Source organism: Vulpes vulpes, chromosome 2, assembly GCF_048418805.1.
Source record: "Vulpes vulpes isolate BD-2025 chromosome 2, VulVul3, whole genome shotgun sequence".
Classification (NCBI taxonomy): domain Eukaryota; kingdom Metazoa; phylum Chordata; class Mammalia; order Carnivora; family Canidae; genus Vulpes; species Vulpes vulpes.
Window position 1 is genome coordinate 119094667 of NC_132781.1, and position 26051 is coordinate 119120717.

Genomic DNA, 26051 nt, shown 5'->3' on the forward strand with positions numbered 1-26051 from the left:
GAGGGGGCTGAGTAGGGCCTGCAGCGTGTGTGGGGTGGGTGGCTCTGGTGGCAGTATAGGGGAGAGGGCCTGAGCATTCAGTTAGCGCTAACTGGAGGGAACAGGGAAAAGATTTGCCTTGGCCCTGCCCTAGAGGAGCTCCCAATCTGTAAGGAGAGAGGGGTATGGACTCTACGGGGGCATGGCAGATTGAGGGATCTTGCTCTGCCAGCTGCAAGCTAGGCTGAGATGGATTGTGCCCAAGGTTGGGTAAGGGAGTAGGAAGGGGGAGATCTTCCCCACTGAGTTACCTCCCGCTCTGCCATTCCCCCCACTCCCCGCCCCAACGCGTGAAAGAGGCCAGCTGAAGCACACACTGGGGCTTTGCCGCTTACTGGAGATGTGTTCTGGGGTAGGACACAACTTTCCCAGCTTCAGTGTCCTCATAGGTCAAATGGAATGAATGCCGTCCACCTCATCGGGTTCCTGTGTGGATGAAACGAGATAATATGTGAAATGAGATAACGCCAAGAACTCAGTATGAACCTGGCTCACGGAGCGCTCTTAATAAAAATCAGCTGCTGGGGTTATTATCGGAGGTCTTTCCTGGCCCGGGAAGTATGCCTGCTGTGTTGCAGGTGCAGTTCTCGTGGACACCAGCAGGTGACGCCCTGACCCCAAAAGAGCTCATTCCTGGACAGCCTGCTTTAAAAAGGGCTCCGGAAGGGGCTGGGCAGGGCGGCCTATCGGAGCTTGGCCCCCTAGACTCCTGCCTTCCCGCCTCCGGCGGGGAGAGGTATCTGCATTCCCCTCAGTTCCAAAGAAGAGGGGCCCTTGGTCACCATGGGGTAGTCAGTGGAGCCTGTTTTCCATCCGTATTTTGGAAGAGCATGGCCTGCAGAGACAGCCGGGGTCAAGTTGAGAAAATACTCAGGTTGGACCAGGTAAAGGGCTGCCAGAGGGAGCGAGCATCCCAGCGCGGAGGCTGGTTAGAAAGGGCCAGTGGCTGGACCTCGGCGCACGGCGGGGCCTGGTGCTGGGGCCGGGGAAGAGCCATACGACTTCTAGGCTCTTCCCTTCTTGGTGAGAAGTTCAGAGCGGAGCTGCGCGGCGCGGAGGAGCCGGGACCCGGCTTGGCCTGGGGGCGCGGGACGCGCTGGTGATGCTGGGGCCGGCCGGCAGAGGGCAGCAGAGGGCAGCAGAGGGCCTCCCGGGCTGCGCGGAGCTCCGCTGCCAGCCACGAGCCGCCTTCCCGGGAACGTGGGGAGCTTGCGGCTGCAGGCGCCTCCGGGAGGGAGTCCGCGTGTTCCGCGTCTCTTCCCTCGCCCTCCCCTCTGTCCCTGGGCTTTCTGAGGGCGGGCCGGGGGAGAGGAACTCGTGGGTGAGGGGAGAGTCGGCTCCAGTCCGAACTTTGTGCACCCTCTTGCGAAGCTGCGGCTTCCCTGGGTGGGATCTGCGGCCACCCTAATCCTAGGCGCCCCTGCTTCCTGGGATAGGGTGGTGGTCTCTCCCCAAGGATAAGGGATTCGGGGGCAGACGAGGATCCTTTCTCTGACCCCCATAACCCAGGCCTGAGGGTCAGGTGGACCTCCGGAACCCGGGGAGTGCCACGCCATAGCACCCAAGCCAGTTCCCAGCATCCGCCTGGGCAGGCTCCCAGAGGCCCACAAAGGCCTTCAGACAAAGTTCTGGGCCGGGCTTTGCCTGTGCTCTGGGCCCGCAGCCGGCTGGCTCTAGGCACTCCAAGTCCCTGGCACTCCTTATGGGGTTTTGTCCACTAGCCCTGGACCGGGCTGGCAGGGCCCTGTTTGCTGGGGGATGGGGGTAGGACAGGCAGCTCCCCTTTCTTTCCTGCCCCTTTCCTAGCTCTCTTCCAGGATACCCTCCCGCATCTCAGGCCTGCTCAGCTGTGGCCTTTCCCCACTTGTCCTTCTCTTGGCTGCAAGCCTACATCTTTGCCATCCTCAGATCTTGCCTATACTCTACCCCTCATTTCTTCACCCACGTATTTACAATAATACTCGGCAAGTATTTATTGAGCTCCTACGATGCTCCAGACCCTTGCTAGATCACTGGGGATCCAGCAATAACAAGACACAGTTCTTGTCCTCTTTGGAGTTCACAGACCAGGGGGGTAGTAGGTAGGAGACTAGCAAAATTCATACTTAAAAAATGATCTCATTTTGTGATAACTGGGGTAAAGCAGATAAGTTGCCTGCTCCAGGAAGCTCTACTGTTAGGGATGCTTCCTCCGGGAAATCATCTGCTAGGCGATGAGCTGTGGAAGGAGGGACTGTGGGCCCTGCCCACCCTCCTTCCCCAGGCCTGGCACATAGACATGCAGTAGTTGCTCAGGAAATGTGGAACAAATGGATGAATCATCCTCATGGCCACAGGATGGCCAATGGGAATAGCTTTTCCTCCCCATACTCCCTCTTGTCTAACATAGGACTCAGAGGTAATGTTGGGGATTATATAGATGAGACCTTGAGGTTGCCAGGAGTCCCTCCTAGGCCTCTGTGGCTTCCTTCCTAGCTCCTCATGACACAGCTTACCTACCTGGGGCTCTGTCAGAGTCCCATGGCTCGTGTGTGGATTTGCCCATGACCTTTCATTCATCCATTCTTTGGCTATATTACCTTTCGGGTACCTACAGTATGCTGGCCCTGGGCTCTGGAGAAATGGGGACCCAGAGAAGAAGGAGAAGGGTCCTGGCCCTCCTGGACTATCTGGTCTAGACAGTAACAGCACAGTGTGATGGGGGAAAGTTGTGGTGCTGTGTGAGCTGGGATGGTGTGCCCCTAGGGGCACCTCCTCAGAGAGGCCTCCTCTGGCCACCTGGCTGAAGGAGCTCCCACTCTTCTAGCTACGAGCTGCTGTCACATCTCCATTTTTTTTTCAGAGTACATTTCAGTATCTGTAGTTACTTTATCTGTTGGTGTATTCTTTATTGGAGAGCTTTACTGAATGCCTGCTATGTATCAGGCAATGTTCTAGGCCCTGGGCATACAGAAGTGAAAGAACAAATTTCCAGCTCTCCTGGAGCTTATGATCCAGTAATGATAGTGGTAGTAGGAAGACAGACAATAACCGGAACAAGCAAGTAGGCATGTAGTATATAAATATGTGTTAGGGAGGAGAGGAAAGCAGGCAAAGGGGAGACTGGTAGAATTTTAGGCAGAGAGCTGAAGGGGGTAAGAGATAAGGCCATGCAGCCACCTGGAGGAGGAGTGTTTCAGGCAGAGGGTGTAGCAAGTGCAAAGGCCCTGAGGTGGGAATGTGCCTGATATGTTAGAGGATCAGCAAGGAGGCCCCTGTGGCTGGAGAGGAGTAAGGTTGGACGGGTGGCACAGCCCACGTCACGTAGGAACTTGTAGCCATTGTAAGGCTTTGTTTTGACTCTTAGTGACATGAAAGCCATTTGAAGATTTTTTTTAAATAATCTTTTTTTTTAAAGATTTTATTTATTTATTCATGAGAGAGAGACAGAGACAGAGACATAAGCAGATGGAGAAGCAGTCTTCATGCAGGGAGCCTGACGTGGGACTCGATCCCAGGTCTCCAGGATCAGGCCCTGGGCTGAAGGCGGCGCTAAACCGATGAGCCACTCGGACTGCCCCATTTGAAGATTTTGAGCAGAGAGGTGACAGGATCTGGCTGACATTGAATAGGATCCCTTTGGCTGCTGTGTTGGGAGTGTGGGCAGGGGGGTTGGGTGCAAGCAGGTGGACAATGAGGAAGCCAAAGTAACAGTCCAGGTGGGAGGTGATGGTGCACCAGCCAGGTGGTGGCAGTGTTGCTGAGGAGCAGTGGCCAATTGAAGACATGTTTTGGAAGTAGATCCCATAGGTTTTATTGAGGGATTGCATGCGGGGTGTGAGAGGCAACAACAAGGGCTGACAAGGCCTGCGTTTAGGCCTGAGCTGACAGAAGGAAGGTGATGGCATCTACTGTGGCAGGGAAGTATTCAGTTTTGTGTGGGATGATTTGGAGCTGCTCCTTGCATATCCTAGTGGAGACCTCAGGCCAGCTGTCAGGTATGAGGGTCTGACCTGAGAGGGATGAGGTTTGGGCTGGAGAGTCACACAGGAGGATCCTTAGGGTTTCAATGGGCTTTGAGGCCAGGTGGGATCACAATGGGAGATGGAGGGGGAAAATAAGGCAGAGGACTGACAGCTGGGGCCTTCAGGGCTCATTGACCAGCCGGTGAAGGAAGAGGGGCAGCAGGGTGGGAAGGTGCAGCCAGGGATGTAGGAGGGCAGTGTGAGTCCTGGAAGCCAACAGGAGGAACTGCTTCAAGGAGGAAGGTGATCACGTGTGTCATATGCTGCCAGTAAGTGAGATTAAGTGTGAGAATTGACTTTTGGGTTTGACATCATAATGGTCACTAGGGACCAGGCTCCTGTCAGTCTATCTAGTCCCTTTGCACAAATAGGAGAGAGGCAGCTTCTCTAGGTCAACCCATTGTGCAGGCACACAGAAGGGAGATACCTCAGTGTAATGGAATACATACCTCTCCCCAGCCTGATGTAGCCTTGAACCAGGCACAGCATGCTGAGGGGGCAGCAAGCTGGATTTCAGTACCTTCTTCACTCCATGTGTGCTCTAGGTGCCTTTATGCAGTGCCCAATCTGTACATCTGTACTCATTAGCTCTGTTGCTGACCTTGATGAGCAGTGTCAGTTGAATAAGTGTGGGTAAAGGAATGAGAGTCGGGTTGGAGTGAGTTCGAGAGAATGGGAGAGAAATTGGAGAGTATGGACAATTTTTTCAAGATTTGCTATAATGGGGAAAAAGAAATGGCACAATAGCTGGAGGGGGCTAGGGGTTGAGAGGAATTAGCAAGAGTGAGTGAAGAGAAGGCATCCTAGGCAGAGGACCAGCATAAGTAGAGTGAGGTTATTAGGGATAGTTCGGGTGTATAAGGGTGGGTGGGGTCCTGGAACATCACATTTGAAGTGTGAGGTGTCAGGAGAGGACACTGGACACATGGGTTGGGGCCTTTATGTTGGGGGTGAAGGGGTAAGGGCAGGGTTGGAGCATGGCTGGGTACACACTAGGTGATCACTGAGTACTTCGGGATTGGCCTGGGGCATCCTTCCACAGCCTCCTTACCCTGGCCTCAGTCCACCAGCTGGAAGATAGGAGCATTAGGTGTTTCAGCTGCTAACTGGGCGAAGCCTTCTTGGGATCTACATGGGATCTCTGGGTGATGGGTCTTAGGCCCTGGCCCCTCTCCTCCCTGGATGCCATACTCCTCAGGCTGAGGAAGAGGAGGAGGCCCTGCTTGGGTCTGGGGAGGCAGGAGGTCGGGTAAGGGCCTCACCATGGCAGGGACTGTGCTGGGCAAGGTAGGCTGGGAACCAGGCCCCAGCACCTGCCTTCCTGAGACTCACCTTCAGGTGGGTGCCGTGTGTGTGGGGGGGGGGGGGGGGGGGGGAGGGGAAGGGAAATCTTTTGGAGGAAGGCACAGAAGTTGCTGATTCTTTTTTCCTTGGAGAGATGCTGAAGAATGTAGCACATTGTGGCTGCTGGCAGATGCTGACCCTGTATTCTTTCAAGAGGCAAAAGTAGCTACACAGAATAACGACGGTGACTCTGTCCTGTGTCTAGTGGCCCAAAGCGCTCTGGCACACAGAGACCACCTGTAGCCTTGTGACAAGCCCTTTGAGCTACTGCCACTTTACATGGGTAAGGGAGATTCAGGGAGAGGATACAGCTGCTTGTGGTGGCACCACCGGGAAGTGGCAGTTAGATTAGAACCCAGGCCTCAGGCCCTGGCTAGCTCATGCCCAGTGCAACAGGCTCCCAGAGCTGCCAATGATGGGGAGCAGTGCCAGGCCAGGGACTAGGTTCTGGCTGCCAGATTAAGTGGAGAGACAGCTGTATCTCCCTCGCTCTGTCTCGTCTTTCCTTCTGCATGGATTTATTAAGTGTGTTAGGTCCTGGGCATCCGTTGTGAACAAGAAAGACCTTGCCTTCAGGGGGCTCACAGTTCATCTAGGTGGACAGAGGGTAAATAATCCATTCCATGAGTAAGTCCTCATTACAGCTGGGATAACCACAGCCTGTTGGGTGCAGCTGGGTACTAGGGTCTTGGGTGGGTAGGCCCTGAGCACATCAGCTCCTTTCATCGTACCCCAGCCCTGCGGGAGAGAGGCTATTACCATCCTTATTGGGTCGAGGCTCAGAAAGGTTGTTCAGCTGTGACTTGAGGTCCTGGGTCCTGAGCATGGGGAATGTGGAAGCAAAGGCTGGTCACCTCTCCTTTGCCCACAGATCCTGTTTGTTGCCACCCATCCCTGCCTACAGGTAGCAGACAGCAGAAGGTTAGAGGTACAGCAGGGAAGCCATGTTTCCTCTGTGCCCTCCAAGAAGGTCCTGGGCACTTGTAGTAGAGTGGCCCCCTTGTTTCTGGGCTCTGTGGGACAATCCCCAGGTTTGATGGGCAATACAGGGGTGTGGCCTGAGTGCTGTCTCAACTGCCCAGCTGTGTCCACAGGATCAGACCGCCTGGTACCTTAAGCAAGTGGCCAGTGCTCTTGGGCCTCAGTTTTCTCATCTGTAAAATAGACTTTAGGATTGTTATGAGGGTTAAATATAACACACGGAAGGCATGTAACATGGACTCTGGCATATGGTGGATGTACAGTTAACAATTAAAGTGTCATTATGGTTGATGAAACCCCAGCTTCAGCTGTGGCCCAGCTTGAACAGGGAGGGAGACTAATCATGGCTCAGACCTTGCATCTTTAATTAGTCCATCCTGCACAGTTTAGACACCTCTAATAGGTCAGCAAATCCTCTCACCCTCTGCTTCCTAGGAAGAGGGCCCCTAACTCTGTGTGTGTGTGTGTGTGTGTGTGTGTGTGTGTGTGTGTCTTTATAGTAAGAAAGAAGGTCAGAGAAAGCTTCTTGGAGGAAGGGGCATTTAAGCAGGGATTTGAGGACTGAGTAGGAGTTCATTAAGCATGGCAGGATCAAGGCCTGACCAAGCAGATGGTGGAGCACCTACAAAGATTTGGAGGTGGGAAGGAGGTAGGGCTGACTCTACCCTGCTCTCCCTTTTTAGAGTGAACTGGACCTGTTCACTGTCCGCTGTTCCCCCAGCTTCTGGCTTCTGTAGATCCCTATGGGTCCCACCCACAGGGTGCCCATTCTCACCTGTCTGAGGGGTGGAATTTTGCCCTGCAGGAGCTGCACAGCTAGGAAGTTTAGGATGTATTACCGTCACCCTTCTTCAGAGCTAGGGTCCTTGGGGGGGAGGTCTTTAAGGTGGTGACCACCATCGCAGGTCCCTTGGGAGATGGTTTTCACAGCTCACAGCATCTTTATCTCTCTTCCTAGGCAGCCTCCCCCTGACCTGGCACTGGGAATGTGCATTCTTGATTAGACCCACCCTTCCCCTCTTCCTCCCACAGGGTGTCTCTCCTTTGTCTGAACCTCTGTCCTGAGTCCCCTGCTCATCCCATACCCCAGGTCTGTCTGTCCCTCTGTCTCGCTAGGTAGGTAGGTAGGTAGATAGGTAGGGCAGGCTCTGTTTACCGATCTCTGAGATGGTCCCTCTTGTCCCCCACCATCTGGGCAGGTCTCTGCTCTGTGTGGGGAGAGGAGGGCAAAGAGTTAGTGGAGGAACAGACCTTTGGAGCAGGGCAAGGACCTGTTCCCTCCTTTACCTGGAGGCGGACTCAGGGTGTGAGACTGAGGGTCCTGCCGCGGGGGCGGTGGCTGGGTCTGACCGGGGTGAGAGGACAGCAGGGGCCCGGCTGGGCGAGGAAGGGGGCGGAACCTCGTGGCGCTCCCCTCCCCCACTTTCTTAAAGGGCCGGGCGCCGGGCTGTGCAGGAAGGGGCTGGCCGAGCCCTCCGTGGCGGGTCTGGGCTCAGCGGGGACCTGGGAGCCGAGGCGTGGCGGGCGGGCCAGCTAGGGTGGCCGCGGTCGCCGCCTCGCCTCCGGCTGGTCCCTGTACTCGCCCGCCTGCAGTCCCCCGCCCTTCCCACTCCTCCCTCCTCCTCCTCTCCTTCCCCCTCCCTCCTGCCTTCCGTCCCCCCATCTCTGCTCAGCTTCCCCACAGCCTCGGCTCTGACACCTGGAGGGACCTAAGCGGGCGCGGGCAGCCGACCGCGGTGGAGCGGGACTGTCGGCCCAGCGGAGGCCCCGCGCGGCCCCGCCGCCCTGAGAGGCTGGACCCGGCGACTGGGACTGGGAGCGGGTGAGTGGGGCCGCGGGCCACCTAGTCTCCGGGAACCAGGGCCCCGCCTCTACTCTCCCGAAGTCGGGGTGGGGGCCAGGAGGGGATGCGGGGGTGGGGGGGCACACAGTGGAGGGCGCCGCCCTCCGCCCTCCGCCCTCCAAGCCCGCCCGGGTCTGCTAACAAAGCTACATTTTGAGATCAATTGCGTGGCGGCCGGAGCATCCGAAGGATACAGTTGTCATGGAGATGGGACCGTGAGAGGAAGCCTGGGATGGCCGGGTCGGGGCCAGGGAGCGGGGCGCCACCAGAGAACCCCAGGCCAGCCTGCAGGGCCCGCTGGGGCCAGCCAGCCTGATTTCCTCCTGGGCTCTGCTCCTGATCCCCCCTTTTGTATAATCTGAGGTACATGTGTGTGTTGATGGGGTGCCAGTGGCAGCTTGGTGGCAGGGAACCTGGGTGTGGGTTGGTTGCCGGGGCCTGCTGGCAGCTACCTTTACCACGGAGCAGCTTTGAGGATTTATTTCTGTTTCCAGTTTCCTAACTTTGACAGCCTGGCTTGGCCGCCAGGCCTTCCCAGCTCTGGACTCCGCTGCTGGAACAGGGGCTTGCACGGGGGCGTGGTAGACAGTGGGCAAGGCTGAGAAGGCACATAATGGCCGGCCTGCGTGGCCACCGGCAGGGAGGGAGGGGTCCTAAGAGCCCCCTGCTGGGGCTGGGGTGGGGCAGGGAATCCAGATGTGGGGACCACCCTGCGCAGCTGGCTCCCTCCTAAGAGGAGGTATTCTGACTGTTGCTGTCCCTGGTGGATCTGGGGACTCCCTGAGTCAGAACTGGGGACGTTGTCTCCATCCAGGACCCGAGGGGGCCACTGCCCCAGCCTACCCTTTTGTCTTGGGGCCATCCTGGGGGGACCTTGGAAGGGAACTAGGGACAGAAACACTAGCCACAATGGAAGGGGATCTGAAATTCCTGGCAAGCTCGGGAGAAGCCAGGCTGAGCTGGATGGGTGGGTGAATGGGGAGGAGGGTGAGGGCTGATGGCCAGGGCAGATGGGTAGCTTAGGTCTAGGGAGAGGCATTTGAACTTTTGTAGGTTCTCTAGCTCCTTCTTCTAGACCCTGGAAACAAGAGCTACTTAATGGGGGGTTACTCAGGCAGTTTGAGGGAGAGTAGGTAAGAGGCACCGTGACTACCTCCAACCCCAACCCCTAACCCTGGACGAATAAAGTCATTCTACCACCTCCGTCGTCCCCTCTCTCCCAGGGAAGCTCTAAGTTCTGTGACCTGGGATCTCTGAATCAGTAAAATGGGCCAGCTGTGCTCCCATACTCACCTCCTATCTCTGGAGGAGAGACCTGCCCACCCAAGAGCCCCCTTCCCCAGTGTATAGGGAAATAATGTCCACAGGACTGAGAAGGCGGGACTCTGGCGGGGGTGGAGGGTGACAGGGGACATGAACATTACCTCACCGAGCTTCCATATATTAAGCACTACCGCTGGCTAAGTAAGCTCACACAACCATCTTTAGAGGGAGATACTACTATTATTTCCGTTTTGTGGAGGTGGATGCTGAGGCTCAGGGAGAAGTTACTTGTTTCATGTCACTTAGTAAGTGGTTGAGTCAGGATTTGTACCTGGGCAGAGCTGTTTGCTGCTTGGACCTATGTCCTCAGTTTCATTCTCTTCTTCCCTGAGATGCAAGTTAGGAGGGAGGTGATTGCGTGCCTTTCCATCTGGAGCAAGGGAGTAACCTTGGGGGAAACCGAGGCACTGAGCTAGGATCTCTTAGAGAGGTGGGATGGAGGCATTCCCATTCAGGACGTTTTGCTTGCAGGAAAATGACACTACCTCCCGTGACAGAAGATGTTCTAGACATCCTCTGCCAGATGGTCTTTTCCAGGAAAATCTGTTTTGAGCGGCATCTTATGTCTGGGACTCCATATTTAGCCTGGCTCCTCACACACTCAGACTGTCGCCCCTTGAGGGGTGTTTTGAGGGAGTGGTGAGCCTGAGCCGGACCTGGCTTCTTGCCATAGCTCAGGCAGAGGTAGGGTGGAGTGGCCTTCCTGGGCCTTCCTGGGAGTGGGCTTTCTGCAGAACCCTTGTCCTAAGTGGGTTTGCTCCCAGGTAAGTCCTCCCTGGGATCTGATCCTTTTTAGGTGGTGAGCCACCCCAGGGCTGTGCCTTCCTGGCCCCGACTGACTCAAGCATCCAGCTGTGGCCTGCTGGAGAGCAGGACTGCTTCCTTCCTTCCCCGGGCAAGCAGGGCCTTGAGCTCCCCTCTTTGGAGTGTCTCCCTCCACTCTTCTCCTTCTCCCCACTAACTTTTTGTCTTGTCACACCTGGCAGTACAATGAACACCACCTATATACCACAATGAACACCCACCTATATACCCTTCACCCAGAGACCTAGATTTGCCAATTATTGACATTTTACCCACATTTGTTTTGGTCTCTCTGAACCTTTTGAAAATAGTTGCAGACATCATGACACTTATCTCTGAATAATTCAGCATGAATTTTCTGAGACGAGGACATTTTTCTACATAATGACTTATATTGTCATACTCAAGTTTAACAATGACAGTTTAACCTAGTATGTAATCAATATTCAAATTTCTCTAGGTGTATCAGTGATATCCTTTATAGCTGTTTTAAAAACAAGTTTTGATCAAGGATCACACATCACATTTAGTTACATCTCCTTAGTCTCCTTTAATCTGGAACAGTTGCCCTGCTTTTTTTATTTTTTTCTTAATCTTTCATAACATTGTCAAATTTAAAGAGCCTTGGTCAGTCTTCCTGTAGAACGTCCTGCATTTCGAATCTGTTTTGTTGCTTGCTCATGAGTAGACCCACCTTAAACATTTTTTGTCCAGAATATCCTGTAGCTAATGTTTGCCTCCTTCTCAGTGTTTCTTATCAGGAGGCAGATGTCCTCAGCTTGTCCTGTAGTAGGTAGTCAGCCAAGTTAGGTCATGTGGCTAAGGAATCCCTTTGTTTCACCCCCTTCCTTTCTCTTTCCATTTCTAGAGTTTCATCTACATGGCCCAGGTCAGCAAAACTGACTGAACTCGTACTTGAGACCACACATGAGAAGGGTGATTCAGCAGACATTGATGAGGCCTTCAAGGAACTCCCAACCTCAGGGGTGGTGTAGGGAGAGCCACAACTGGGGTTAGAAAGTAGTGAGCATAGAGGGGATGGAGGGAGGCAAGATGGGAAGAAAGGGGGCGGGACCCAGACTATGGGCTGATGAGCTGGCCCCTTTTCCAAAGATACTAGGAGCCACCAAGGATCTTGGAGGTGAGAGTAATGGGACAGGTGTGTGTGTGTTGGAAAAGGTGTGCTGTGAAGGATGGAGGGGAGGATGGATTGGCAGGGCCAGTGTGGTGGACAAGGATTGGTCAGCTGCCATGATGTGACACAATACAAGAGGCCAGGCACTGGATTTGGGGCTGCTACATATGGCATGCAGAGGGAATGAAGGCACAGTGGAGATGGAGTCAGTGGTGTGGTGGCCCTGCTGGGACCAGGATGTGGTAGGTGGCAGGTGGAGAGGAGGATAAAGATGGAAGAGGCAGAATGGATAGGCACTGGTGTCCAACTAGAGGTGGGGAGATATCTTGCGATGGCCTGGGAAGGGTGATGGGGAATGCAGTTTTGAGTGTATGAGATCCATGTTACTTTCCAGGTTAGAGGAACAGTGTGCAGGAAGCTCGTTTCTCAGGTGTTAGTGGCCACCTGTGGCCATCCTCTCAGAAGTTCACTTTGGGATAAGGGCAGAGGGAAGGCCACTCGTGACTTACAGCAGGGAACAGGTGGTGAGCTTTCAGGCACCAGCAGGGCAGGGAGTGTGAGCATGGGCTGGGGACCACTATAAAACCCAGGATAATCCTTCCTTTGCAGACACCCAACTCCCTTTCCTCATTTGCTTCTTCATACTTGCTTGGGGAACCCTGACCCTGGTTAGATACAATATCTAGCCCACACATCCGTACCTGTGCAGCTGAATGGGGCTAAGCAAAACCACCACCCTGATTGGTCTCACTTGAACTTCAAAACTGTGAACTTCATGTGTGTCCTTAGTACTCTCCTGCATCCCCACCATGGGTCCTGAGTCCCATCTCTTCTTCCCCTACTGGCTAGTTCACACTTTGTCTTCTACCCTTGCTCCTTGCCCCTCTTTCCCACTGCGTCTCAGCTGATAATACTGCTTCCTACTTTTTTGAGAAAATAGAAGCAGTCAGGACTTTTCTCAGATTCCCAGTGTTACATTCACCCATCTACCAGCACCTGCGGCTCTGCCTCTCTCCTATTGCTGGGGGTGAAGTGTTCCTGTTCCTGGTTAAGTCTACCCCTCTACTTGTGCACTAGATCCTGTCCCTTTAGGTCTGCTTGAAGCCGTTGCTCTAGCTAGTTCCCTCCTGCTTTATAAGTTCCTCTTGTACTTAGATTGTTCCACCAGCAGATACTTGCTATTGCTTCTCCTGTCTTACAAGATGGCTCTCCTATGTTCTCCATCTAGCTACCACTGAGTCTCTGCTCTGCTTCATAGCAAAACTCCCCAGAAGGGTTGTCTGGACTCCTCTCCTGGTCCTCTCCTCCCCCTCTCTCTTGACTGCACTCCAGCTGGGCTTTCACCCCCTTCCACCAACAGCTCTTCTCAAGGTCCTCACTGGGCTCCATGCTACTGCACTCAAGGGCCAAGTCTGAGTCCTCATCTGAAGCACCTGACACCTTCAGTTTCTCCCAATTTTTGAAATACTCTCTTTGCAGGACACCTTATGTTTTCCTCTGGCCTTGTGGTTGATCCTACTCAGTGTTCTTCTGCCCCCATCCGCATCCTGTCTCCATCTCTGAACATTGGTCCCAGGACTCGGCCCTTGTACAGCTGGCCCTCATCTGCGTTCACTACTGTGCCCATCTTGTCCAGTCCTCTGGCTTTAAGTACACCTACTTATATGCTGTCAGTTTCCACATTTATACCCCCAATTTTGAACTCTGTCCTGAGCTTCAGTAGGTTTTTTTTTTTTTTTTTTTTTTTTTAGAGATTTTTTTTTTAATTTATTTATTCACTCGAGACACAGAGAGGGAGAGAGAGAGGCAGAGGGAGAAGCAGGCTCCATGCAGGAGCCTGATGTGGGACTTGATCCTGGGTCTCCAGGATCAGGCTCTGGGCTGAAGGCAGCGCTAAACTGCTGAGCCACCCTGGCTGCCCTTCAGTAGCTTTTTTATAGCATCTCAATTGTCACGCCTTACTAGACACTTCAAACTCATCTTTTCCAAAGCTGAGCTCCCGATCTTCCTCCCCAGACCTGGTCCACTGGTTTTTCCCATCTCAGGAATGCCAGCTCCATCCTTCCAGGTGCTCAGGGCCCAAATGCTGTTGTCATTCCTGACTCCTCTCTTTCTCTCCTACCCTGCATACTGTGCATCAAGGGATGAGGCTTTTACCAGGCACCAGATCTTCTGTCAGTGAGCTATGGCTGATTAGGAGGACTCCCTCAAAGTTGGGGACAGGGTAGCAATAGGGGAATGGCTCACTATAGCCTATCTCACACATTCTGGCTTTGTCCAGCCTCAAGGAGACCACAACCCTTTGCTGAAGTCCTAAAGCAGAGACAAGAGTGAGCAGGGGGAGAGGGGGTTAAGGGGATGAGGGAGTACCCTGCAGAGGTGGGGTTAAGTAGAGCAACGGCATCAAGAGGTTGGAGAGGGGTTAGGGGAAAGGTCATAGGGGAGGATGCAGAAAGGTAGAGGGGTTTTGGGGATTCGGGGGCAGAGAAGGTGAAGATCTTGGGAGTAGGGGATAAGTAAAACTTGGGCAGAAGGGAGGATTAAATTTCTTGGTTCATCTCTCTTGACTGTTGAGCCAGACTGGAGGGTAGCTCAAGAAGCAGAATGAGTCCCAGGTACCATATGAAGCTCCAGGAAGACAGAGAAATGGATGGTCACTTAACCAGAACAGCCTACTCCCTTGTGGTTCCAGATAGCTTCCCTGTAGGGAAGTCAGCTGGGGGTAGAGTCCCCAGCTATAAACATGATTTGAGATTTGACAGCAGACATGAGTTTCAGCAGTGTTGAAAGCCCTCCAAACCAGCATGCCCATGTATGCAAATACTAAGCAAAGGAAGGTGCCAAGTGCTGGGGGGTAGGGAGAGAATCAAGTCAGAAGATGTCAAGGAATGACCTTTGCAGAATTGGGCCCAGGGGCCCTGAAAGTCCCAGCAGGCTGAAGAGTACATGCAGAGAAGATGCAAATGTGCACCCAGCCCTGGGGACCTCTGTCTCCTCAACCGTGAGAAAGAGAAGGCCTTCCAGATGCCTATGACCCAAGGCAAAGCTTGGTTCCCCAAGGGCCAAACTGAGCCTGAGAAAGTGGCGTGATGCTGGGCTCCATACTAGCCTCTGGTTTGGTACCACCTGAAGGGCTTGGGCCTTCAGGAACTTTTGAAGGGAAGCCCAGGGCCCTGGCCCTTGTCCTGTAACTAGTGTTTCTCTTCTCCCCTGAGATGGAAACTAGGAGGGAGACTGACCTGTGGTGGGAGTGGGAGTGTTGGTGGGGTCAGGACTGTTAGGGTCCCCATCTGCCTCAGGAAAGGGCACTCTCTCTGGCCCACCTTCTGGGCCCCAAGGGTGCCTTTCTCCTGCTTCTATCCTCAGGCTGGGCCCCTGAAGCCCTTGCCTCAGAAGCCACTTGACAGCCTGCCATGGACAAATGTCTGCAGGGCCCACTGAATGTCCTGTGCTTCTCTCCTGTGCATTCCATCCCCAGTGTGGGTAGCCAGCCCTTCCCCCTGCAGGCCTGAGAAGGGTTCTGGGAAGCAAGAGCCGCTGCCCTTCCCTGAGCACTGTGCCCAGCTCTGGACTGAGCACTGCATCCACACCACTTCCTTCAGTCCAACTTTAGGCAACTTTCTTGAGGTGACACAACTGGTGAGTAGCAGAGCTGGGATATGAAGGCAAGACTCTTTGTACAGTTAGGACCCTGACTCACTGTCCAGGACTCCCAGTTTGAGGCACTGGTTGCTGTATGAACCAGTGGAAGTTGGGAAGACCAAGTGGGTTTGGTGGGATTAGGGTCACCTTGGGGAATGGAGGCAGGGAAGTTCCCAAGGCTCCTGGGTAGACAACCCCTTCATATTCTCCCAGTTACACCCTCTGCCCTGAGTAGTTGGGGACATTGAAGAGGCAGACATGCACCCCGACTGGTCTGTGCCTGGAGACAGTGCTTAGAGCTCTGACCTCAAGGCTCCTTGGCTGGCAGAGACTTTGGGGGAGTATGGAGAGCATGGGGGGCCAGGGTCCCACCGAGAGGTCTGCCTGTGAACTTCCTGCTGTCCTTGGTGTCAGTGGTCTGGCACTTTCCTGGAGTGTCCTGGAGCCTAACCTGGGCCCTGCGAATGGTGTGGGGTATACCTGGCCCAAGTCTATTCTGAGCACTCACTACATGCCAGCTCTTTTCACTGATCATCTTATTTAACTATTTGTGTGTGTGTGTATGTGTGTGTATGTGTGTGTCATAATCCCAGCCCATGTGCTAAGGAAGTCTGCATAGTAGGAATTTGGGGAAGGGCAGTGGGATTGATAAGGGTATCCAGAATGGGCTCCCAAGGGGCAGGGAATAGCTCTGACAATGAAAGGCTTCCAGCATTTTCTTTGTCTTGCAAGAAGCCCTTATGGAACTCTCTGCGAGTGTCCAGTGTCAGACATGGGAGGTCTTTGAAGACTGTCCCATTTATGGAGTTCATGCCCAAGGCATATGGATGGGCTTTAGGGGTCCCTGAGCCTATCAAAAATACTCAAAATGTTGTGCACATATGTGAGAGTCTGGGTGGGATCCGCAGCGCCATCAAAGGCCCAAAGTCTAAGACTTGGAAATAGTTAGAAATCTCGAACATATATGATATGGGGAAATGAGGCCAGAGAGGGGCTTCATTTGTCCAAACTCTGCTAGCACATTGGAAGCTAAACCCAAGTCTCAGATTTGCCTCTATAATGACACCCAGAATGATTTTTCTCTGATCCCACTGTCCCCCCTGGACATCCCACAGGCTCTTAGATTTTGCCTGTCCTGGGTAGTACCCAGCACCATGGGTTCCCCATCTCAGCTCTGCATCCTGTGTCCCCATTTCCACTTCATGGACCTGTATTCCCCCATCTCCTCCCAAACCCACCTGACCATCTGATGCTACCGGGTGTGGCTGTGGTGACTGGGGGTGCCTATCTTCCCCAGTGGAGCACTGAGTTGTCCCTTTCTTGCTCCTGGCTTCTCCTGAAGCAGAATGATTTTAATCCCAGCGGCTCACTGATGTTGGGCTCTCTGGCCTGAACCTTGCCCCTTGGCCTGTAGGCTCCTCATCTCTACTCCATCACCTAGGGGTCTGCCTCATGAGTGGCTGCCCAGCTCCCTGTGTGTGTGTGTGTGTGTGTGTGTGCATGTGCATGCATGCATGTTGTATGTGCCCAGAAATGCCTGCACCATATACTTGCTCACAGACATGCACACAGGCATCAGTACCCATGCCCTCTCCCCTCTATCTTATAGAGTGTATCGGGCCCTGGAACCCTCCTTGCTGGGCCTCCTTCTCCAGACCTTTCCTTGGGCTTCCCACAGTCCCTGGCTTGGATCTCTGCATGGAAGTCACCATACAAGGTACTTCTATGACAATCCAATGTCGTTCCAAGCAGAATCTCAGCCTTGCCACTTTCCAGCCTTGCAAACCCTAAGCATCTTCCTCAATCTTGCTTGGCTCCTGCCTACAACAGTGATGATGATAATAATCCCCAGGTTATTCATCAAATATTTAAAACCGTGCCCACTGTTTGCGAGGCTTGGTGTTGGGCTCTGGGGGAGATGGTGAATGTGACCTAGCCCTCACCCTCCTGAACTGACATCCTACTGAGGGAGATGGGCAGGAAACAAGGAAGCAAATAGAAAAGGGAGTTTCAGTTCTGCTAAGTGATGCTTAGCAGGTCCGATGCTCGGTGGAGGAGTGTGAGAGTGCAGGGTGGTGAGAGAGGGCCTCTCTGAGGAGGCGGCATTGGAGTTGAGCCCTGACAGGAGAGGCAGTCATTTAGAGATCTAGGGAAAGAGCATTCTAGGCCAAGGGTACAGCTGGTGCAAAGGCCCTGAGGTGGGAATGAGCTCAGGGAGCAGAAAGAAGGCCATTGTGGCTGATGGGGTGGGGGATGGGGAGAGGGCAGTGAACCAGCTTAGACAAGGCCTTTTTAGGCCATGCTAAGGAGAATGAATTATCATCGAAGGGCAGTGGGACCTATTGGAGAGTTATGAGTGAGAGAAAGTTAATGTGATTTGTGTGTTCCCAGTTCATACTAGCTGCCATGGGGAGAGTGAGGAGGGGGACAAGGTTGTCTTGAAAGAGCTGAGACCCGGAAAGTGACTAGTTTGGCATTTAGCCCTGGCCCTGCCAGTGTTCCATTATCATCACAGGTCCACCTTAGTTGGAGCTGAAAAAGATGTCACTGAGCCCAAGGTCCTCTCAAGGGCAATGGGTAGCAGGAGCCCCTGCATGGAGCAGGGCCTGGCTTATGCTGAGAGAGAATGCAGGGGATCTAACCAGTGCCAGCCTGTCATTTGTAGGCTTCTTAGGATCAGTGCCCTGTGGCCCAGCTGTACTTCCTCTCTTGCTCTTGCCCCAAGGCTGGAGGGGGCTGGGCCACTGTTTTGGGTAGAATCTCCTGGTTGAAGATTTGAGCCCCTGATTTTATGGGAGGACCTGACAGAGGGCATGGGAAACTGGGGCCTCATTCTGTACCTCCAGTCCATCCAGGTACAGAAAGAAGCTGTTCCTGAGTTCTAGAGCCAGCTCCTCAACTGTGTGACCTTGGGCACAGCCTTTCCTGGTTCTGTACCTCAGTATCCCCATTTGTCAAATGTAGTGGTGGAAAGAGTAGACCATAGCTGCCTTTTCCCTTGATCTCTACCAGTTTGTTCTTCCTTGGACTTCTGCTTTCTTTACATTCATGACCTCAAGTTCTCCCACCAACCCTGGAGAAGGAGAGCAGAGGTGATGCTCCCATTGTGCATATGGGTTCATAAAGGCCAAAGACAGTGATACATCTCAGGGCCCATGATGGTTCAGAGTGGAATTTTAGGGTATTGTTTCATACCTCTGACCTGAAGCCCCCCTTTATGCATCTCTCTTTTGGGCTCAGAAAGAGAGGGGGTGTCCTGGCTCAGCTATTACTGGGCTCAGCTGGCCCTCAGCCCAGGCAAGGACTCTGGGCCCCCTGCCCAGAGTGGAGCTCAATGCTGCCCCTTGTCTGCCCACCCCCAGAAACTGAGGACACGACCCAGTGCCCGGTGTTGGCAGAACCTCTATTCCATTCTCAGCTGTAGGAGGACAAGGCAGGGCAGGTAAGGCTGGAGCCAGCCCGAGGCAGCTGCTGGAAGTTGAGGGATGAGGTCGGGCCTCCCAAGATGTCCTTGATTTGTTCATAACCTTGGTTTGGGGTTGGTGTAGAATGAGCATATGGGGAAACCGCTTATGCTTTCATTTTTTTAAAAAATATTTATTTATTCATGATAGACATAGAGAGAGAGGCAGAGACACAGGCAGAGGGAGAAGCAGGCTCTATGCTGGGAGCTCGACGCGGGACTCGATCCTGGGACTCCAGGATGGCGCCCTGGGCCAAAGGCAGGTGCCAAACCACTGAGCCACCCAGGGATCTCCCCGCTTATGCTTTCAAATCTCAGGCTTCACTGTAACCTCAGACAGAGCCCTGACCAAAGGGGAGGCACTCCGTCCTGCCAGGCTTGGCTTCCATGTGTGGGTGTGGGAGCTTGAGGCACCCTGGTGGAGTTGGGTTGGAGTCCTGTGCCCCAGATCCAATGGGCATCCAGTTCCCTGGACTAGAAATCAGGCCAGAGGACTAGAACTCAGGCAGCAAGCCAAAAATCCCCATTCTCCCTCCTCTTTCCTTTAGAAACGTTCCTCCCCACCCCCAATTGAAGTCTCAGTTGAGGAGATGACCTCCTGTTCTTCCCCCTCTGAGTCCATAACCGGAGGGAACAGATTGAAATAGCAACTGCAGCAGCAGGGATTTAGGGCAGACCAGAAAGAAACCCTCACGTAGTGCTGAGCCCCTTGGGGTCCCTGGTGTCCTAGGATCAGGCCCAGATATTCTCTCACTGGTTCTTTACATTTTTTTTTTTAATCTGTAGAAGTTTTTTGTTGTCATTGTTTTCTTGTGTTTTGTTTTTGTTGTTTTTTAAGTAAAATCTTATACTCGTGCAGTCTTCAAAACCCTAGGATTAATGCTTAGGGTGGGTGGGCTGAGGCCCCAGATCCCTGTCTATCCTGCCCTCTTTTCTCCATATGTGAAAACTGAGGCTTAAATTAATCTTAAGAGGTCCAGTGGTAGCAGATCTCCCCTCAAGGGCCTGGAAGTCCCCAGAGGAGTAGACCTTCCTATCCAGGCTCATTTCTCTAAATGGGAAGTTCCTCTTGGAGTCTAACTCATTGTTTCCCAAACATTTAAAAAGAATGACAGATTACTATATCTGATCCCTGTAGACCCTGGTTTAGGAGGTTTGGGGGAAGGCCTCATAATCTATTTTATCAAGTCCCTCAGGTGACACTGAAGACCAAGCAAGAATAGGCAGGATGGGTCTCACTTAAATTCTTATTGCTGTGCTTGCAACTTGTCCTGCTGCAGCCCAGAAGGCTGACCAGGTCCTCTCCTCCAGACTCTCCTGAACCCTCCAGACCCTTTCTTCAGAAGAGCCTGGGGGATTTAGGGGAAGCTGAGACCCAAAAAAGGAAGGAAGGAAGTTGTTTGGAGGGGCTGGTCTGTATCCGTGGTCACAAAAGTCATGGGTGAGGTGGAGTGATGCAGAAATAGCCTACACTGGGTGGGGCCAGGGACAGAGAGAGAGAGAGAGAGAGAGAGAGAGAGAAGGTTGGGGGGAGCCAGAATGCAGCCCATTGCACCTGTCCTCTCATCTGGGATTAGATCAGGCATGAAGCCTCTCAGAAATGTGGGCTGCTTTTGATCAGTTTTAAAAGGGGGCAGGGGTGGAGATGGCAGGTAAAATGAGGAGATCCATTTTAAGAGGAGGTAAAGACCCAAAGCAGTGCAGAAGGGAGTGGGGGTAGTCTGGCAGGGGAGGCAAGGAGGCCCAACCTGGACCCACATGGGGTCACACAGTGAGTTGGGCAGAACAGGGCCCAGCTCCCTTTCCGGTGCTCTCCCCAGAATGCTTCATGGCATCCCTCCTCAAGGCTGGGCAAGCTCCGGGGGCACCCTTAAGGGGGAGAACCCCAGGCTCCCTCCTCTGTTCTCCTTGCCAAGCCAGGACTTTGGGTGCCTGGCAGCTAAGGCAGGCTGACTCTAGGTGATGGTCCAGGGTGGTACCTCACCCGCCTAGCACCCTGGACAGCGCCTCACTCTGGGCCTGAGGATGGCGGCCTGGGGGCCGCAGGTTGGTTTCTCTGGGCTGGAGTCTGGTTTTGATGAAGCTGCACTTCATTGGCTTCCTTGCCTCCTCTCTTAAATCTCCCTTTAAAGGCATCCCCACTCATTTCCCTCCATGTACCCACAGATTCATTCTTGTCTGGCTCCTGGAGTCAGGATGAGAACATGGAAAGAGACAAGGGGACTGGCTGCTGTCAGCCTGAAGTTTTGTCTACCTCATACACCAGCAGGAAAGGGACAGGGTTTGGAGAGGTCCTAGACCCTTCCCTAGTTCCTCCTAACCTGGATTTGTATCACAAGGTTTTGGTGGATTCTTGAAGGCACAACAGAGACACCTAAGAGGTAACAGGAAGGCAGGACTGGGGCACACAAGTGTGACTGCAGGTCAGGGGAGAAGTGAGTGGGGCTGGCCTGAGCAGGGCCACTGCCTGTGGATGCCACAGCCTGAACCCATATTCCAGCTAGGAGGTCCTGAGAAGATTATCTCCGCCATCCTCCTGTCCCTAGGCAGGCTGCCTGGTACTGGTGCTGCTGGGCTTTCCACCCCTCAGCACCTGCCCTACTCACCTCTTCATCTCTTCATTTGCCTTCAGGTCGTGGGGAGTCCTAGGAACATTCAACACAGGGAGGAAGCAGTGGCTGCCATGGAAGAGGATAAGCTTTCATCTGGGGAAGGTGGTACTGCCTGGGACCCCAGCCTGGAGCCTGAGGAAGAACCTGGAGTCCAGAATGGAATGACACACAGTCAGGACCTGAACAGTAGCTATAACAGCCCAGGGCATGAGATGAGGGGCACTCTAGTGGACACTGAGGAGTCCATGCAGGGCCCAGACATGGCCCTTCGTGGCCTCAGCCTTGGCCTTTCCTTCACCAATGGCCCAGTCCTGGGGCCAGACTCAAATACTCTGGAAGATTCTGCAGAGTCCAGGGCCTGGAGGGTTGGTGGGCTGGCAGAGGGGGACAATGCTCCCAGGAATCTCTGTCTGGACACTGAGGATCCTCAGCTGGGGTAAGTGGGTGTCTTGGGTTAGGGGCTCACTACATTTGGCTGCTCCAATGCCATGTGGCCTGGGTCTAGCCAGGTAGCCTCTTTGGTTTTTGTTTTCCCCCTCCTGAGAATTTCATGTCCATGTTTTGCCCAGCTTCTGGGTGTTTTTAGAAGGATAGAGCCATTAGAATTCAAAGGCTAGTGGGACTGTTGTGCCGCCACACCCCCCAAAGCTCCCTAAACCATCATGGGCTGTTTCCGTGTGTGGTTGGAGGGCCAAATACCCTCCATCCCAGATTGGGCAGTAGAGTTCCAAAATGCTTTGATGTGGAAGGTCATCTGGCCCATCCCTCTGTTTCAATGGAGATGAAGATCTTCCAGTTCTGTAACTGACCTCAGAAGAGTAGGCTTTGTGAATTAATCCCTGCAAGCTACCCCTCACTTGAGTGCCCTCTGGAGGTCTTACCAGGAATCTCACTTCAGTCCTATTTACTGGAGTTACAGGGCCATTTCTATGAACCTCAGCAGGAGGGAGAGAGACCTGATGTTTTGGAGGTACTAGTTGGATAAGGTGGGGACAGATGGGACAGGGAAATGTCTAAAAGACCTCAGGGTGGACTGAGAAAAGAAAGTATATAAAAGTTTTAGTGTGTACAGTGGCAAGCCCTGGGCAGGACAAGCAAGTGTGCATAGGTGGCATGCATGGTGGGGGTGGGGAGGTGGGCAGAAATCTAAGTGGCATGCATACGTATGTCTGGCCTGTGAATTGTTTTGGTATAGGAATGTGTGAACATGTTGATGTGCATGGGTCTGTGTGGTTGTGTGTGTGTGTGTGGGGAGGGGTGGTGTGTGCCTGGCTTGTGCATTCATGGGTACACACTTGGGTCTGCATGTCTAGGGCTGAGTGTGGCTAGCTCTGTGGCTAGGAATGTGAGTATGTGAGGTCGGGTGCCTGTGTGTACCACGTATCCCATGGCCATGAGTGTTCCATCCAGACAGGTCCTAGGGCAGCCATTGGGCTGGCAGTGGGGTGCAGACAAAGGTCTGGGGCTTCTTGGAGCATACTGTTTGTGTTTAGGTGGCATGTTTATTTGGGATGGCTGAGGGGGCAGATGGAAGTTTGGAGATTGGGCTAATGGTCTTCAAGCCCCTCTCAGAACCACCTCTCAGGTCTGCTCAGGTGCATGACAGGGTGGGAGATAGTGAGGGGGGGGAATGAGATGAAAGCTCCCCAAGGGCAGAGATCAGTATTATTCAGGTGTCTCTGAGACCTAGCACAGGCCTCACAGAGGTCCCTTTGCTGGGCAGATTTCGGCATCTGCTCTGGTAACTTGAACAATGACCCTTCTCTTCTCTGCCTTCTTCCTGGAGGTCAGAGGTAGCTCTACCCCAGCACACTGCCAGGCTTCCTGCCACTGAGATTCCTGCCCCCCCCCCCCCAATTTCCACTTCCTTCTCCAGCAAGAGAAGGCCTACTGAGGCTGTGGTCTCAGCTCCTGCTGGAACTGGGCAGAGGGCAGCTGGCTGTGACTCCAGCTTTATCTCTCTCAGGTCAGTATGCTTCTCCAGGGAACACACTAGGACCACATCTTAGACCGAGGTCCAAGGGGGTGTTTGCAGGGAGGGGGTACTTCACAGTCCTCCTAATACAACTCTCTCTCTCCTGGGCCGTGGGGGTTGAGGAGAAGCAGGGGGTCTCTGATCCTCAGTGGGAGAGTGGGGTGCACATCTTTATAAATGGTGGACCTTGATTTATCCAAAATGAGCCAGAGTGGGTGGGCTGAGGCTCACCCTGCTTCTTTCTTTGTGTCTCTTCCTCTCACTGTCTCTGTCTCTCTCTCTCTGTCTCTCTGTCTCTCTTCCTTTCTGTTTCTTTTTCTCATCTATTTCTTGTCTTATTTTTCTTCCCCTCCCTCTTTCTTCTTGTCTCTTTTGCCCCATCTCTCTTGGTCTTGCTCTGTTTCAGTGTGTCCTCCTCCTTACCTGTCTTCTCTGCTTCCTGTCCATCTCCTTAGTGCATAAGAAGCCTCCCGGGCTGCCTCGGTTTATCTCTGTGTGATGCTTTATTCTAGGTACTATGGATATATCCGTGAACAGAATACATAAAAATTCCTACTCTCATGGAGCTTATGGTCTAGAGGGGAGATAGATAATAAATCATAAAAGTGATAATTATGTAGTATGTGGGAAGGAGGGTAAGTGCTTTGGAAAAAACGAAGTAGGAAAAAGGGCTGAGGTGTTTGGAGGCTGGTCCCAGTTATAAATAAGGTGTTCTGGGCAGACCTCAGGAAGAAAGGGATGAGGAAAGAGAGCTTCAGCTTGGGAAGAGCACTGTGGCACAGGAACTGCCAGCTCAGAGGCCTCTTGCAGGAACAGGACAGGGCCTTGCTGTGGTCTTGGCAGTGTGGTACGCCAGGGGGGCTGACAGACATCTGTGTGTTCGCCTCGTGCACCATTCGGCAGTTTACTAAGTACTGTGTGCTGGGTGTTCCCTGGCCTTGATGGGGGTGGGGGGTGGGACTGGGGAACAGATGGCGAACCAGGGGACACACAGTAAGATACACTGATGGGGGCTGGGAGGAAGTGAGGAGATACCCTGAGGATGGAGAACAATGAGGGGGCTAGCAAGGTAGCTGATGTGCCCCTGTCTTCCTCATGTTCCCTGATAAGGTGATGTGAAGGCCAGGCCTGAGAGCTGTGGTGTGGTTGGCCAAGCTGAGAGCCTCTCAGGCTGTGGGGATGGCAAAATTTTGACTCAGCATTACTGTGGTTGTGATGGGGGATATCTACGTGACTCTGGGAAGCCTGGAGGCAGTGGCCCCTGGGCCACAGTGGAGGAAGACGCCTCCCATTCATTCACTTAGACAAATGCTGCCTATTATGGGCCAAGTATAGGGTGGGCACTGGGTAGGACCACACCTGTCTTTGTCATTGCTGTACCCTATACCCAGCCCAGCACCTGCTACCTAGGGCTCAGTAAGTATTAGCTGAAAGAATAGACAGGACACAATCCATGCCTGCTCCTGCCCCTATGGAGCTCCCAGATGGGATTGGTGCAGTCCTACCACCTGTAAAGGGGTCCCCATGACAGGATAGTGACTGGTCCTTGCATTCCACAGGCTGGGTGGCCCCGGAGAGCCAGATGTGCGGGATGGCTTCAGTGCCACGTTTGAGAAGATTGTGGAGTCGGAGCTGCTGAGGGGCACCCAGTATAGCAGCCTTGACTCCCTGGATGTGCTGAGCCTCACGGATGAGAGTGACAGCTGCGTCAGCTTCGAGGCCCCCCTGACACCCCTCATCCAGCAGCGGGCCCGTGATAGCCCTGAGCCAGGGGCTGGTTTGGGCACTGGGGAAATGGGGCCTGAGGGAGACATGGGAGCAGCTGGTGGTGATGGGGAGCTGGGCAGCCCCCTACGGCGCTCCATCTCCAGTAGCCGATCAGAGAACGTTCTGAGCCGCCTATCTCTCACAGCCGTGCCCAATGGCTTCCATGAAGATGGACCCCAGGGTCCAGGTGGGGACGAGGAGGAGGAGGAGGAGGAGGAGGAAGAGGAGGACACAGACAAGTTGCTGAACTCAGCCAGGTGAGGCAGAGCCTAGGCTGGGAACCAGGAGAACCATTGAGCAGATGGGGAAACAGACCCAGAGGAGACAAAGCAGGTTAGGGTAACCCAGTGCCCAAAGTGAACAAACCCTCTGCAAGGTCATTGTGTCCTGCCTCTGCACCCAGATTTCCCACCCTAGTCCTGAGTTTCCATTCTGCTCTTCTAGCCCTTTCCAACCCTAGTGGGGCCAGGGAGCTGTGCTGTGTGGATTGTGTAGCTTCTAGTAATCTCATTGAGGGGCTCCTCTAAAAGTCTGACTTGGTGCAATGGAGCTTCTTCCCCTACTCTGGCCCCTGGGTAGGTTTTCAGAGGCCTGGGGAGACCTCCCACTCTCCCTCCTGGGCCTCTGACCCCTTCTCTCCACCCCTACCTTCCTTATGCAGTGACCCCAGCCTAAAGGATGGCTTTTCAGACTCGGACTCAGAACTTAGCAGCTCGGAGGGTCTGGAGCCTGGCAGCACAGACCCGCTGGCCAACGGGTGCCAGGGGGTCAGTGAAGCTGCTCGCCGGCTGGCCCGTCGCCTCTACCACCTTGAGGGCTTTCAGCGCTGTGACGTCGCCCGGCAGCTAGGCAAGAAGTGAGTTGTCTTATGTACCCCTCACCCCAGGCAAACCCAGTGTCTTCCTCAGCCTGAGGGAGGTGTAGGTGACTACTGTCAAGGGTGCCTGGTGCTTGGAGGGGGGGGTGCCAGTAGTTCCCAAGAGCTCCTCCTCCTGCCACTGTCCTCATTCCTGGCCTTGCCCTACATCTGTTTCCTTTCTGGGCTGCCTGGGCGAAGGCCCATACTCTCAGGGAGGGGAGCTGGTGGCTGGATGATCCCTCGGGACTGGGGAGTACAAT

The 26051-nt window shown here is 53.7% G+C and overlaps 1 protein-coding gene across 14 annotated transcripts in view; it reads left to right on the top strand.

Annotated features, from left to right (window-relative positions):
- Window positions 1-26051, top strand: part of PSD2 (pleckstrin and Sec7 domain containing 2) — an 81800-nt gene that overhangs the window by 25182 nt on the left and 30567 nt on the right. For 2 of the 14 annotated variants that reach the window (XM_072749756.1, XM_072749757.1), the window contains exons 1-5: window positions 721-923; window positions 21211-21626; window positions 23067-23156; window positions 24725-25189; window positions 25594-25788. In XM_072749756.1, coding sequence (XP_072605857.1) covers window positions 870-923; window positions 21211-21626; window positions 23067-23156; window positions 24725-25189; window positions 25594-25788 — 1220 coding nt within the window. In that variant the 5' untranslated portion in view covers window positions 721-869. Of the gene's footprint in view, window positions 1-674; window positions 924-7794; window positions 8191-8293; window positions 8575-16724; window positions 16833-21210; window positions 21627-23066; window positions 23157-24724; window positions 25190-25593; window positions 25789-26051 lie in introns of those variants that run through there. The other 12 variants (XM_072749761.1, XR_011999982.1, XM_072749764.1 and 9 more) reach the window with 12 other exon arrangements.